Source organism: Fringilla coelebs, assembly GCF_963513975.1.
Source record: "Fringilla coelebs genome assembly, chromosome: 6".
NCBI lineage: Eukaryota > Metazoa > Chordata > Aves > Passeriformes > Fringillidae > Fringilla > Fringilla coelebs.
This window is the reverse complement of record NC_140034.1, coordinates 35,640,414-35,656,635: the sequence shown is the minus strand read 5'-3', so window position 1 is coordinate 35,656,635 and position 16,222 is coordinate 35,640,414. Positions and strand designations below refer to the sequence as shown.

General features: G+C 40.1%; 1 protein-coding gene across 1 annotated transcript in view; it reads left to right on the top strand.

Moving 5' to 3' along the window:
• DPF3 (double PHD fingers 3) overlaps positions 1-16,222 on the top strand; it is a gene marked incomplete at its 5' end in the record, with an annotated part of 153,497 nt that overhangs the window by 116,193 nt on the left and 21,082 nt on the right. Inside the window, one exon of the mRNA XM_084208038.1 lies at positions 9,260-9,388. Within this exon, the coding sequence (XP_084064164.1) occupies positions 9,260-9,388 (129 nt within the window). The remainder of the gene's footprint in view (positions 1-9,259; positions 9,389-16,222) is intronic.

Sequence of the window (16,222 nt, the reverse complement as noted above, 5' to 3'; positions counted from 1 at the left end):
TTGGGGGTGGGGTAGGTGGGAGGGAGGGAGGGCAGGGGGATGTTAATCCAAACAGCTAATCCGCAACCCACTGAGCAGGAGGACCAGAGATATGGTGTAGAGCAGGATCTGGTTATTTGCTGAGCAGTGTGTCAGAGATATGAGCAGCATGATTTCGAAAAGGCAAGGCAAATCAAACCAGCATTTGGAATTTGTTGTGCCGTGCGAGGTGAGCACTAGGTCAGTAAAGTTCAGGCGGGCGGCTGCAGCATGAACTTCCTTCCTCTGTACCCATGTCTCCTCTACAGCTTCCACTCCTTGCAGAACCTGCAGTAACAGCAGTCCTGGTGATGCAGGAGGGAGCAGGGCTTCTGCAGGATTCAACTATTGATGCCCTAACTGCTGCCAGATTGAGACCTGAGAGCCTCTTGTCTTTTGCATATTCAGTCCCCTCTATTTCATGCACAGACCAATTTGAATAGGTCAGAAAATTATCCAGAGATTGGAAAAGAGATGTGGATAGGAGGAACCTACCTAAAACTGAGACCCATTTAATAGGTGTGCATCAAAGAACTGGGACTGGCCCAAGTCCCACGTCTCACCTCCTTGGCATATCGCACTGTCCTTGATTGTGTAGGTTTGTCTGTTTACATCTCTTTACATCTCTCTCTCCTTCTGTTCTTTCTCACATATAGATTACCTGTTGCAACATGAAAGATAGTTCAACAGTCAACACCCTAGCCTGTGTTTTGTTTGAGCTTTAGTGGCTTGCTTTTTATGCTTTATCTAGCCCTTTGACACAAATAAATAGCCCTTCCTCAGTGTCTAGTCTTGCCTCTGCCTATACAAACATTTATTTCTGACTTACTCTCTGATTTTGTTACCTGAGTATTGAGCTGTGAAAAGGAAATTATAGAAAACCCTTTAAAAAGTCAACTTCCCATTTTCTCAACTCCACTGAAAAAAACAAATGATCCTGCACCATTTTCAGACTTTTCCTCTGCTGGCTTTTCCTCTACATGTTGGCACCGAGACCGTGAGATTTGTGAGCCCAGGGTGCATCCAAGCCTGCCACAAAACACCTGCTGTTTTATTCCATCTCTCTCCATGGGTACAGGCCAGCTCTGGGGGCAGCTGGTGCTCACAAATTTTGAGGCACTTCTGATATAGGAATTACATTAGACTTCTATCTATTGAAATGTCTCTGTGAATGAGTGTACTAGTATAAATGCTCTTTCTTAATTGCTGGGAGAATAGGATAGTGTGTCTACATGGAGAAAAACTTCCTCTCCTTTAAAGGAGAAGAGTTCTCAGTGGCATTTTGCTGTGTGAAATGTTGATTGCAGGCGGCTGTGCAGAAGCAGCAACTGAACAGGATCTTATGCCCACAAGCACTTTGGCCAATGGCAACCCTAAATGAAGTACATTTTGCTGAGTGCAGGTTGATCCATTGTGCAATACATGTAGTTAAAGAGAATGCATTCCTGTGCCCTCCTGCCCCTCTGCTAGCTAAAGCATCTGCCCTGCAAAACCACCTGTGTACATTATTTCATGGCATCAGCCTGTTGTGCCCAGTTCCATCACAGATTTTATTATGTGGATAAATCTCTACTGGAGAGACCAGCCAAAGTTGTTTGTGTACTCTAAGCATAATTGGATACCCAGTCTCCAGAGATAAAAAATTAATGTGCTAACCTCAGTGTGCCTCCAAGCTGTCCTCCAGCTCCCCCACACAGTCATCTTTGAAACATTTTTATTTCCATCCAGGCAGGGGGCTGGCCATGAATAAATGAGGAGAGTCAGCCCCTCAGTTGGAGACGAGCTGTTTGTTCCTCTCCACAAGCAGCATCAATTTGAAAAGCTACATCAGGCCTACTTTTTCCCTGCCTCAGTGCTGATCCTTGCTGGGGCCATGGTGGGAGCTACTTCTGAATGCAAGGATGCATCAATGCCCACCTTGCAACAAGATACCCTGCAGCAGGTGCTTTTCAGTGAAAATATGTACATTACCTTGAGTTGACTTCTTAGTCATTTAATCTATTTGGATTTTTTCTCTTTTCAGAGTTTGTTTTCATAAGAAAAAACAGTCAAAATGCTAAAAGAAGCAGTAATGATTGGAGAGTTTGAACTGTGTAAAGATTTCCCTTAAATCCTTTTTGCAGCTGTAAATTACTGAGACGGTTGTGGGGGTATTTTGCAATGCTGAGTTAAAAAATACATCAGTTGTTTGGAGTTATGGCATAGTGAAAAATCCCAAAATCGAGCTAATCTGCAACCCACTTTTTTGTTTGTTTGGATTGGAGTCATGGGGTGGTTGTTTTGTTAGTTTGGTGTTCCTTTTCTATACTGCCTGGACAGGGACGAAAATGTTGCTGTTGATGTGCAGCTGTCATTGAAGAGAAGCACCGAGTGCTTCTCAGCAGTTTATGGGAAAATATTTCCAATCTGACAAATTGGTTTTTGAAACACATGTGTTGCTTCAACAGCACATCAGCTTTTGATTTAGGATGGTATCATTAATGTATTGATGGGGGTTTTTTTCTTTTTCTGCTATCTCCCTGCTTTTTCTGTTTTTTTTTTTTCCTTTTCCATGTAGAATTTGAACCAAGTAAAATCCAAATGCTTTGACTGAATTTGAACTGAATAGGTGCTCTCTGACTTCTCCTACTCCTCCAGTGAGTAATTTCCAGATAAAAGCTACGAGATGTTGCAGGGACCTAATTAATGGCACTGGCCATTCTCACCTGAATATTGAGGGATGCTGCGAGATGGGGCTGTATATTGGGCATTACAATACCTTCTTGAGGTGGGATATATTCCCTTAGCTGATGGGAATGATGTGCTTCAGTGGCCAGGCACCAAGTCTCTACAGAGGTACCCCTAAAATCAGGAAATCTGTATGTTAAGATGTCAGACTCTTTTGTCTGCCTACTCTGTATCTCCTGCTCTAGTGCTCATGAGGCACTAGACAGTCACAATGTTTTACTCCTAGCAGCAGGCTTTTGGCTGATGCTTTAGGAGTTCCTGCAGAAGACTCTATAAGGTCAGTGCACAGAAATTCTATTAAATGCTGCCTTAAGGTGGAGGAACACTGATTCCCTAAATCTACTGAATCCAATCAGTTGATGCTGTGTTTTCCTAGCTGTACCTTCCAGCTACCTAGCTCACCTTCCACCTTTTTCATTAGCCGTTCAACTTGACGGCCACACTGATTCCTGTAAAAGAGATGATCAAATGATCTTCCTTTCCCCACACTTAGAGGCTTCCTCTGACTTTTACAGATATACCTCCTTCTCCTAGCACTTGTAGTGCTCCTTGGCTGCGCTTCTCTGTGAGCAGGGGCTTTAGGAAAGGCAAACCTTCCAGAGTTGCTAAAAGTTGTGCAAAAGCAACAGCTTCTTCTATCCCTACACTACCAGGTAACTCAAAAAAGGAGATAAAATCCAATTACTAGAGAGACCTGGCAATATTTTGGGTGGGTGGTTCACACCACCTCTCAGTAGCATATCCTGCTTCTCTGGCTGCCAGCAAAGGGCATGCCCATCCCATGCGGGGGAGTGCAGCGTGGGGAGCCAGAGCTAGTGGAGGCCATGGGCTGTGCAAGCTGATTAGCACAACTCTGGGAACAGAACACCAGCCATTTCCCAGCGTTACACCCAAGGTCCAAGTGGGTTTGGTAGAAAAACAGCACCACATGGACACGGATGTGCCGCCTCCAGCCTGCTGCAGGGCCCTGTATCAAGTGCCCCAACACTTCCCAGTTTCGGGCCAGCCAACACGCTTATCTCTGGTGCTAACAACAGAGTAAGCGACGGGCAATTTCCTCTCATTCAGTTTGATTTACACTTCTTCCTGAAAAACGGCAATGAAAAACCCATGCACTTAATTCACGGTGAGGAGTCCGCAGAAATGGCTGTGCACATCCCTGCCCGGCTGCGTACGTGTGACAGAGCAAGAGCCTTGAGTGCCCTTGAGCTGTGCGTGGCCTGCTCCTCACCACACCGGCAGTTGTGTTCTTTCATTGTTCCTCCCCAGCGCAGGGTCTAGCCTTGAGCGCAGAAGCAGCTCCCCGGTCTGCCTCTCTGCCCACCCTTGCTCGCTGTACCCAGCAATAACAGGGACAGAAGGGGCTGCATGCCCAGCCAGCCATCTCCCTCTTCTTCCATCAAAGAAAGCCACAGTCCAGGCACTGCTTTTCTTTTGCCTTCCCATAAAAGCCATGTTTTCATTTAATCATCCCAGTGTAATTTCTCTGGTGAGCCCGCCTGGCCTGCACCGAGCCGTTCTGAGCGGCAAGCCGTTCTGAGGGGCCGCGCTGCGATTCCTGACGCTGGAGAGCCGAGGCAGGCAGGTGGCAAGGCCGGCGCAGCCAGCCGGGCCGCGGTCACCATGGAGACGGGCCAGGCCTGCCAGGGAGCAGCGGCGGCAGCCGGGGGGGCGAGGACGGGCACATGGAGACATGGTTTGGGGTTATCTGTCACATGGTTTGGGGTTATCTGTCACCGAGGCCTCCAAGGGGCCTGACGACTGCAAGTGCAGGCTCTTGGCTGGCGTTCTGCTCAGGCAGACAGATAGTGGATTTGCCCTTTGCCAGGGAGAAAAAGGGAGGAGCTGGAAAGGAAAGCTAGCCCCATCTCAGACAAAGAGTCTTGTAAATTAAACAAAAAAACCCAACAAACAAAACACCAACAAAAAAAGCAAGCCCACCCCTTTCCTCCATCGTGAAGTGCACTGGTTTGACTCAGGCCTACAGGCAGGGTCCTGCTGTCTCTATTGTGTTCTAAAGATTCTTTTTGCAAACAGAGTAAATGGCCCAATTCAAAGCCCTTTAAATTGAATTGAAAACCTCCAGCGTGCTTTATTGGTTTTGGATCAAACCCGGAAGAAACAGGTAAGAGCTGGACAAAATGTGCTAGGAAAATCCCTTTGTGAATGCATGGATCTCTGACTGTAGCCAATTCACTGTAATCATTGAAATAAATGATGCACAGCTCCACACCCCAGCAGCAAGGCATGCACTCCTTGCATTCTCCATCGCCTTCCCAGCAATGTGGATATGCCAAAAAACAGGGGTAAAATGCTGCCAAACCTAGATGCATATCTTAAGTTATGCATATCTTCAGTATTGTGCTGTGTTACCTACACGCTGAAGAAATATACGTGACAGTGATTTTTTACCCAGGAGCAGAAAACCAGTATTTCTTTTAAGCACTGGTTCCACCTCACAAGGTTTTGAAGATTGTCATCCAAATCATCAAAATAATTTTGCGTAGAAATCAGAAAAATGGATAGAATTAAGGTTCTATTTATCTGGGGGTTTGTCTGTATATATTTAAGGGTCACATTTTGAAGAAAAACTATTTAAAATATCTCTACTCTGAGTTTTCTGTTTAATAAACAGAGACAAGAATTCCTTCTTCTGAGCTTGCCTTCCATCCAAGATATTTTCTGCAGCCCTAAGTAGAAAATTTCTACTTCTAATCTCTAAAAAGAGATTTTTATTGAGTCATGTGGCTCCAGGAGATGATGTAGAAAAGAAAATTCCTTATTTCTTGATGTTATTTCATTATAAGCAGCTTGCTTTTATTATTAAACTGAAACTATGTGGAAGATAATTTACTGGGTTTTTTTGGTTTCTTGGGAGAGGCGAAGGAAAGTTAGAATTCTGTTTAGAGCCTCTGCCTTCAAAATCAAGAATGCACATACGGTATTTTATATATTTAAACTCAGTCAACTTGTTTAGTTTTCAGGTTTTGTCTACAGAGCAAAGTTACTGTGTGATATACTACATAATTTACGTAATTTAACAAACTTACTTTGCTAGAAGACTACTGTGAATGATGATACCATATTTTAAGTAGTTCTTTATTCTGCTCAGCTTGTAATAGCTTGAAATTAACTTGACTAGGCTGAGAAGAAAAAAAAAAGTTTCAGAATACGTGCATACCAAGTTTATTTGGAAATACTGACTTTATTTTCACTCTGCATCCTGTCTTCATGTGAACCACCTTTCAGGTTCAGGGAAGCTATTATTTGAACTGTACAGATCTTTCCATGTCTCTCCTTAATCCATTTTTTAAGTTTTAAAGTATTTTTTAAAAATTGTATACTCAATTTTAGGGGAGATGTAGATGAAGACAGGGCTTTTGATGAAACCTGAAAACAACCCTAAGTTGAAATGGCAGGAGGCACTGATTTAAGTACACCTCCTATAAGCAAACCTTAGCTCAAGCAATACTCAAAGCTTCTCAGAGCTTTTGATCTGTTTTTGCAGTTTGCAATGTGAAAAGAAAATCAGAGGAGATTTGAGTAAGATAGGACAAGGCCATGGCTGGTTTTCAAGCCATTGCTTTAAAATAGTTTCTAATTATGGGTGAAGTTTTTTTTTAACCAAATCCTTGGAGGCAATCACCTGATCAAAATGAGTCAACTCTCTGCTAGGGAGTTATTTCTTGCTAGTTGAGCTCTTTTGCTTAAACTTGCACCTTCTATTTGTTGATCGCCTTGTGCAAAAAGTGAATACCTAGTTAATTACTACGTCTCAGATGAAAAGCAGCATTACTCCAGAGGAAATTAATTGTTTTTTCTTGTGAATCCATAGTTTTATTGATTTAGGGGTGAGATTAGGGCTTTTCCTTCACGATACCCTATTCATGAAGATTACACGTCAAATCGTGCCATTTTTCCTTTGTTTCCTAATTTGTTCATCATTTGTTAATGACAGTAAATTAGAACTAGAAACTCTGAGGATATATGCAAAAAAAGATCCTTTGAAAGTAAGAATTCTGCCATCTGAAAATCTCTTTATTCTCAAACCTTGTGTGATTTAGCCTATGACTTATTTCACTGTATGGTACTGATCAAGAAAATAAGCTAAGTCAGGTTTGGTTCTAGTTTTTGCACGTTAGAACAAAAAAAAAAAAAAAACCAAAACATTGATGAGAATAACATTGCCTGGTTTGTTTGGCTTTTGAGATACATCATTTAAGACATCATTAATGTAACTTTGGGAACTTCTCATCTGTGTATGACTTTTTACTATCACACTCTACTGACCCAGCTAAATAAGGAAGCACACAGACACTCAGATCAAAGATTAAATAAATTGAAAGAAAAAAAGAAAGAAAAGAAAGGGGGAAACAAGGAAAAGAAAGGAAGGAGAAGAAAGAATAAGAGAAAAGCAATCAAACCAGATGTTTATTCCCTTTTCAGTAGTCTGGGAGAATCCCTTCAGCTTTATCATACTCAGCAAATACCCTCCACCTCTCTCCCACACTGCAGATGAATTGAGCAGTGTATGTATTTTTGAGTCCCCCTGTCCCATTTCCAGTCTGACTGAGGTTAATAATTGAATCTTCATATCTGTAAGGCACTTTAGGAAACTTGGATGAAAGGTGAAATAATTTAATAAGGGACAACAACAAAAAAAGTCACTGAACTCTGAGGTTGCTGAGTTGGCATTGCACATGGCCTGTGTGTAGATGCAGAATAATATAAAGAGGTAATTACTTAACTTTTTCAAAATGTGACTGCAGTGGGAAATATAAATGCTAGGAAGGTCTGTTTTTTATACACAAAATACGTACCAGCAACTACTTTATGATCATTTTGTTACAGCTCTTAAAATGAACCGGTGTGCTAGACTTCCACCTGGTTCCTGTTCTTTTTTTGCTTATTTTGTATGCATATATTAAATGCCTTCCTAGAACAGACAAAATGCTAATCTAACACCGGAATCTTCTCTCTTTTTTTGAGAGAGTTGGGAATCTGTCAACCAGGATCATGTCAGAGCAAAGTCTATTGTTTAGTAAACACTGTCAGGATCTCCATGACCACAGAGAAAGATTGTGATGTATTTGCAGCCTTATAGGTTTTAATTTTCTTCGTAATTTCACTTTACTTGGGATCTTTTAGTTACCAATCTCCAAAAGTTCAGCTGATCAACATCTGGAAATAAATTAATAATTAGATGCACTCAAACCAGAAAAGCAGATTGAACTTGGAGGAAATTTTAATTTTAAGTGTATGTCTTGGACTGCTACCAGAAGCCCTTTAGAATGTCATTGTTCTTTGGGGGAAATTTGAATGTGGACAAAAAGACCATTAATAAAGGCTGTCAAAACATCTGTTAAAAATCTGCAAGTTACAAAATATGCATTAAAAAGATAATTAAATAAAGATGGTACAGTTTCTAGTTCTTCATTTTCTCATTTGTAAAGTTCATGCAGTAGGCTTAGGCCAGGTATACCTACTGGCATATAGCTGGATTTTTTATGTGTGAAGAGAAGAAACAAAGACCAACCATTACCTCCACTCTCTTCCTCAGTAAATAGTTAGAGTGTACAGGAAGATGTTTTCCTTCTCTGGAGAGCAGAGGAGGGAAGTGGCAGTTGTGAGCGAGAAAAAAAGGACATTGCTGTTCTGCTCAACTAAGAGGAATGCAGAAGACCTCTGCCCTTCTCTTCTTCCAAAGGGATCTGCATCCTCCTTTACTTAAGATCAGTGTGTGTCTGCTCCTTTCCAAGTATTCTTAGCTGGAAAATAATAATATAATCTTGCTCCCGTTTACTTGGCTGAAAAAGTTTTTAACTCTGCTGGTTGTGTCTGCCCCGGGCTCACTCTGCTGGGGTAGTGTTGGACCCTTCTGGCTTATCCAAGGGAACATGACTGCTGTAGGGGCCTTAAAACTTGGGTGAAAAATCCCCAGATGGCTTTCTCTGTGAATATTCAGGAGCTTTTGAAACAACCTTCTGGCTAAAGACATCCTGCTACTTAGAGATGTAGATCCCTAAGAAGCTACTTGAAATAAAACCAGTAAGGGTACCTATCCCATCTTCTCACTGTTGATTTTTGAGTTTTGGAGACTGTATTTTTCCTTTATGAATTTGTATTTTGTGGGATTATTATGATGACTGTTGCCTGAAAAACCAGATTTGGCTTACTGACAAGATAGGTCTTATCCTGCCTTAGGGATTGCCTCTATACCTGTATGTTACAAGTCCCTGAACTGTAAAGGCATATCTGGAGGCATGTCCTTGAGAAGGAGCAGCCTGGCTGGGATTATAAAGGAAATAGTAAAGGGCATTTCAGGCAAAATAGGTACAACCCAGGGTGTACTTAAAATGGAGGTGGTTTATGCAGTTCACTTTTTGTTCTGATTGACAATGTTTTGGGAAGACTGTGGCCTGTAAACTCACCGAGCTAACACCATATCAAGGATAAGGGGCAAATGTCCAAGTGAATGCTCTTGTAGTAAATCTGATTTCTAACCCAACTACAGCCCAGAAAGGACCAGACGGGGTCATCATTCCCAATAACTACTGTGACTTCTGCCTCGGAGGCTCCAATATGAACAAAAAAAGTGGCCGGCCTGAGGAACTTGTATCGTGCTCAGACTGTGGGCGCTCTGGTAGGTGACTCCTTCTTGTATCTTTATTGTACAAAGGCATTTGTGTGATTTGGTTTTTGCACCTTCTGAGGGTTTTGAAGAAAGGCAGCATATTTGGGAAGGGATAGAAGATGGAATCTTACCTCTTCTCTGTGCTTGTGGGAAAGGATGACTAAAAAAATTTTATATTATAGTCCCCATTGTTGGATTCACATATTTAAGCAAATGGGGTCTTATGAAATAATGAAATTTTAGTTTATTTATTGGCTTTTGGGAACACTGGTTCGTGTACTAGCTGTTCTTCACATGGAAGGAGAAAATCCAATGACAATATTACGGAATGGTCTCTTGTCTTTAAATGCTGTAATTACAACTATAAATTACTTACAAGATTTATGAAAGTTGCATGACAAGCATTCCCATTGATTACACATTTCATGCATTTCTTCATCCAAAAAAGAAAGAGGGAGAAAATTACAGGGTAGGTATGGGGCTAGCTGTCAAGAATTATCCTCTTACAAGACGACTATCATTAGTTTTGTTTAAAGAGGTTTTTATTTCTCCCTTCCCTTCTCTTCTCTCTTTTTAAATGTAGGCAATTGTGTCTTTCCCATTCCCATTTTGAGTTGTCTTTATTTCTGGGCTGTTGTTTTCTTCCTTTCTTTCTTACTTTTTTTTTTTTCCTTTCTTTTCTTTCTCTTTTTTTTGGAAAATTTGATTCCAGCTGAACAGTTATTTATAGCTCATATAGGACCTAGCGGTGGTGGTAGAGGGAATTGGGAGACCTTTAACAACTGCATATTCCAGAACTGGTCCAAATTTCCACTTGTGATATCTTTGTTTTGTGGTGATACTAGTGGTAATAAAATGGTGATATAGAAATCTGAAAACCAAGGAGGCCTTGAAATTCAGTATGAATGCTGCTCCTTCTATACTGTAGTTACTGAAAGATGTCTGTTGCTTTATGGCTGAAATGTAATGTGGAATGTTCTCATGCCAAGGAAATGGCCTTTTATGCTCCTGCTGAAATTCATAGTAAGCCTATTACCACATTCAATGGGAGAACGATTAGCCTCTCTCTGAAATCACCTTCTGCAGTTGTTGTGACCTCTGAAGACATTCTGAAATGATACTGGTCACCAGAGGATCAATGGCAACTCCTTTGGTTTTCTCCAGGGGCATCCTTATGAATTCTGTGCAATCAGAGACATGGACCTTTTAGTGTACACGTGATTGCTTCTACTAACTGAAGGGGAAAGTCCATGGGGTCTGTGGTGCCATCTTGGAAGATTATTGCCCTTTGCCTTGATTGTTATATTTCAACATAACTAATTTCAGCATTGTCCTGATATGGCACAGTGAGATGGAGCCATATTTTATTGCTACTTAAACATTGCTATGGTGGTTATATCAGATTGCAACACAAATACTTTAATTCTCTTGATTCCTTAGTGTGATAGAACAAGTAGATCAGCCTGTAGCCTAAACTGTGCCAAATCAGTTCCATTAAATGCTATCCTTGTACAAATTCTGACCCACTTGGGTCATTCATAGGGTCTGCAATGCTGTGACTGATGCGTGATGAAAGTGATTAAGGTATAACCACACACTAATCTCTAAACTAAAACAATGAAACCTCTTCGGTATCTGCCATCTTTCTCTTTTAAGATAATGGAGAATATTTTCATTACACTGAAAGAGAGATCATGGAAATTATATTGCTTCTTCTGTTCACAAAGTCAGTAAAATTACATTTCTACAATATGGTTTATCTACCATTTATTTTGTTATATCATTTTTTTTTTTGTGAACAGGATTTCCTTCTTTCTGTCTCAAGCTATGCAGTATATTGTTATATGGCTGATTCCTGTAGCTGGAGCAGGGACCCAACAGTTGGTTGCTTAATTACATGCTACTGTTTGTGAATAACAAAATAGCTGTTTCCTAAAATCTCATATTTCAATTTTGCTGCGGCACAAGAGGTATCTTTTTCTTTACCATCCCTAAAGAGGGAATTTGGAGGTCATACTATTAATCACACAAAAAGTTTGTCTGAGAGAGAAAACAAACCTCAATTTCACAGATTTCAGCATTTGACTTCTCTTTTTAGGAGTCTTCTTATGATTGTTGTTGCCGTTATTGGTATTGTGTGGAGAATTTCGTGTTCCATCTTGAAAGTTGGATTGCCTCACACAAATTTGAGCTTTCCAGTGTTTCCCAAGATGGGTTACTTCTCAGTTGTTTTAGTTGTTGGACTGTATATATTAGTTTTGGTTTTTTTTATTTTTGAAGGGCATGCCATGAAATTTGTATTAAAGTATTGGTTTAGGATACTTTCACATAGTCTTCTAAATGTATTTAATTTTGTCTAAAGAGGAGGTTCTTTAGGATCAAGTGAAGAACTTGATAAAAAGTAGTCTTGAGGTTGATGAGGTATCTAGTGGCTTACATTTCTATAGCAGAAAATTTGTGACTGTTGATGCCGTTGTGCTTAGAGCTAACAGTGTCTCATTACTTACATGGTCTAAAAATATTTTAAAATTGAGCTAAGTAATCATGAGGAGATATTTTACTGTCTTTTGAAGAGAGGAAAACGTGATTAACCCTTTCGCTGCTGTAGCTATGGGCACCTGTGGTGTTTGTAGATTTTTTCTTGGAAAGAGAAACTGATCCTTTGTTACTTTTCTTACTGCAGTTCTACCTATTCTATGTTGTTGGGGTGCGTGGGCACATACACGCGCACACCTATGAGCGTGATAGTCTGACTTGCTTAATGATAATGAAAATGATGAAAAAAATGATGATGATGATGCCTGTTGCTTAACCCATGTGCTGATATATTCATCATACATGTCAGCTCATTTGGGAAGAGAAGGCAGGAGGGACGAAGCAGCGCCAGCACGCACTACGGAGGACTTGTTCGGTTCCACGTCAGAAAGCGACACCTCGACCTTTCATGGCTTTGACGAGGACGATGCAGAAGAGCCTCTCTTGAGCCGAGGAGGTGGCTGTGGTGGCAGGTCTCCCTCTGCAGACAAAAAGGGCGGCTGCTAAGATAACTAAAAAGACACAGAAACTCTGAGCTGTCCTTTTCACTACTAAGATTATTATTACATTTTTCGTTTTTTTAATTTTAGGTCCTCTTGGGTTTTTGGTTGGTTGTTTTTTTTCCTCCTCCCCCCCTTTCTTTTTTTTTTTAAATTTTAATTTTTGTAATTTTTGTTATGTTTTCCCTGTGGGGTGTACACTGAAAGCACAAGCATTTAAAGCTCTTGACAACTACTTTGAAGAGACAGAAGGTTTTTGATTTTCCTGTTTTATTTTTTCTTTCTTTCTTTTTTTTTTTTTTTCATTTTTATTTTGTTTTGTCACACCTTCCCTCCTTATCTTTCTCTTTGGAAACATAAAAAGTGGATTTAATATTTTTTTTAATAGTGAGCAGAGTTGATTTTCTTGTCTTTTAATATATATATATCAGCAAACCACAAAAAATACAGATGGGTTGGAGAACAGAAAGTAAACCCAAATAGTTTTTTTTAATTATTATTATTATTTATATATTCTATGTATTATTAGAAAAACTACTTTTTAAATAAAAAAAAAGAAAAAAAACCAACAAAAAAGCAATGGATGTCTACTTGATAATAGAACTGTTTCTAGAGAACCACTGTGGGCGGACTCTATCAAGGGACAAGGAAACCCTTGATGTGATGGCATCTGCGTCTCGAGATTTTGCACTTACTGTAGCATGTGAAGCCTGGCTCTTCTCATACATCTGCTACGCTACAGCCCAAAAATGCAAGCAGCACCATCGAAGACCATGGCCTTGGGGAACACGTTTCCATCTCCTTTGGACACCTTTACACTCAATAAATCTCCTCTCTGCATCCCTTCATGTCTTCCACACACCGTTCCACTTTTTTTTTTCTTTTCCTTCACCTTTCACTTGATGGACAGCAATTTCCAAGCATAGGGATGGAATATGAATGGCAAGTCATAGACATCACAGAAAAAACAAAAGGAGGAGCAGAATCCTGGAAGAAATGACATGGAAAAATACCTCACCTATACTTTTCTTTCCATTTTTAAATTTCAATTCACAGCATTTTTTCCTGTGTTGCCCTGTTTTTTTCTCTCCGTAGTGTCTCACAAGACACTTTATTGCTTTTTCATGGCTTCTTTTGAAATAAACCAAAGCAATACTAATTAAAGTTCCAAGGGCAATGGAGAAGAGAGTGACTCCCTTCCCAGCGACTTTCCCAGAGAGGAGGAAACATGCAGCAGTATTTGAAAGGTATGTCTGAGCTGAAATATCTTTCACTTAATTGTGAAATTTCTTGCCCTGGCTTTTCAGCAGACCCCTGACTGAGCTTTGTTGTAGCAGCAAGTCCCATGGATTAAATTGTATTACACGTATGTGCCACATTCATGCCCCTTGTGAAATTAATGGAAGTTTTGTGAGAGCAGGATCCACACTTGCGTACAGTCGGAGGTGATGCAAAAGGAGTCAGTGTGTAGTTATGTTTTGTTGTCCTAGTGCAGGCCAAAATCTCCCTGGAGCAGGGGCAAGGTTAAGTTCTAAAGATCTATTTTTTACTGATGTAGATAATGCAAAGAAGGTGAAATCATGACCTGATTAAGAGCAAAGGCAAAAGAGACATTTCTCTGGACAGTGCCTAATCCTTAAACTGTAGGTGTGTGTTATTGATACCAGAGTAAAAGTCTTAGCCTTGCAATAAGGAATTTGGATATGTACAATGAAACAAGCCAGACCAAATGGACTCCATTTTTCCTGCTTCTTTGCTAGGGTAGTCTATCTGTGAGAGCAATTTCAACTCCCTCCCCCACCTTCCAACCTTGTAGAAAAAAGAGAAACAATTCAGTCTCTTGACTTTTTTATTCTCTTTAGACATGGAATGAGCAATGGCTAAATTCTCCTTTTAGGTATGCAGGCATAAATCCAGAATGTAAGCTAACTGATGTCTAGATTACATTAATAATCTGCCTTCAGGATGCTGTTAGAAAACATTACAAGTACCTCTGTATGTGTACATCAAAGGACAGTGCATGCCAGAGCCATGCACACTTGCCAGGAGAGAGCCTTGTTTAAGCTTTCCCCATTTTGATAATTCTTTTCTGTTGCTATTGTGTTACTCCTGATTTATTATAACCAATCAAATGTCAAATCAATTATATTTTGACATAATGCTGTCAATGAGAAGTGTACTTTAACTGATAAGAACATTAATTTCTTCCACAACCAGTCCTTTTTTTCCTCTGAAACAGTGCAAGATAAATAGATAATGTTTTGCTACTCCTCTGTATTTACTAAAACTCAGTCCTTGCAGCACCTGAATTAGGTTGCTGAAACCTACCCAAGTACATATTTCTGAAGAACTCCCATCACTGTATAAACTACAGAACAGGCATACTCTAAATGGAGTTTTTCCAAGTGGAGTCCTTAACATTGTCTTTTGTGAGCCATGCCTAACGCATTGTGGGCTCTTTTGGAATACAAACAATAATCAGATGTCCATAATTCATTAAGTCTTGAATTAGTTTCACAAATGCAGTTACTATAACAATGCTACAGTCTTAATCCTTTTGCAACCAAACCACCCATCTTTGTGACAACTAAGTGACTAACTACCCCTTTCTGAGGGTAGCACAGTACCCTCAGAAAGAAGCCACAACAGCCCATGAAGTGCATAAAAATTGCCAGCTGACATTTATTACAGATAGCATAGAAAATATCCTCACAGCTATTTATATCATTAATATGTATATGGATGCTCACTCATTCAATATGGTCCTAAAAGACCAAGTAAGATAAAATTAAATCACTTTTATGTAGTGAGGGTAGTTCTTGGATTCCTCAAGATGCCTTATGAGAATTAGACAATCAACATGAGTTTAGTCCAGCAGGATGAGCAGTGTGGTGCTGACCATAGGAAGGCATTGATCATAGTGAGGAAATTAGGATGTAGAGTTGGAAGCTAAAAGAATACTTGTTTAAGCTATGTTGTAAAGTAGAGTTAATGGTGAATTTGGCAGGGAGTGATAATATGGAAATAAAATATTCTCAGGATATGTAGTGCTGGAGTGAAGGCTGGGAACAGGGAAAGAAGGTTGGTAGTTTCTGAGTCAAAGGAAGATGAAAGCAAAGCAAAGGGACTGCTACACAAGACCCTCTCATGAGGGGAAGATGACAATGTTAATGAGGCAGAAAATATATAGGAGAATATTTCATAAGTGCAATTAAAAAAAAAAACCAAAAAAAAAGGACTCTGACACCAGCATAATCAACTCAGAAATGAGAGAACTGCACAGTATCAATTGTATCTTAAAAGAGCATGTAGGTCCCAAACCAAACTAGGGAGGCATAAAAAAAGTTTGCAATGTGAATTCTCTTTTGTAACTAAACATTTATCTTTGAAATCAGAATGAATTGTGATGCTCTTTATTTACCAGTGATTTCATCAGTTCAATGAAACTTTCTGTTCTTCATAAATACTTCAAAGGTGTAGCCCTTCAACTAATCACAACCCTGGCTATTCCAGTTCTCCTCCAGAGATGTCCTTCTTATTACAGGAAGGTTGGCACAAGACTTTCCAAAGAGTCTCCTGAAACACGTGTTCCCAACAAACCACATACCAAAATAAGACAACCCCAATGGGAAACGTGAACAAAGGAGTGTTTCCTTTCAGGCCCTTAATGCAGACTTTTCTGTTAAATCATATAAGCTGTCTCCTCAGGCACCTTTCCACTGCTCCATACTAAAGAATCTTAGTAAACACACATAGTTTCTGGAGTTCTCCTCTGCTAACTCTGATTCACAGATGGGAGCAGGAGAAT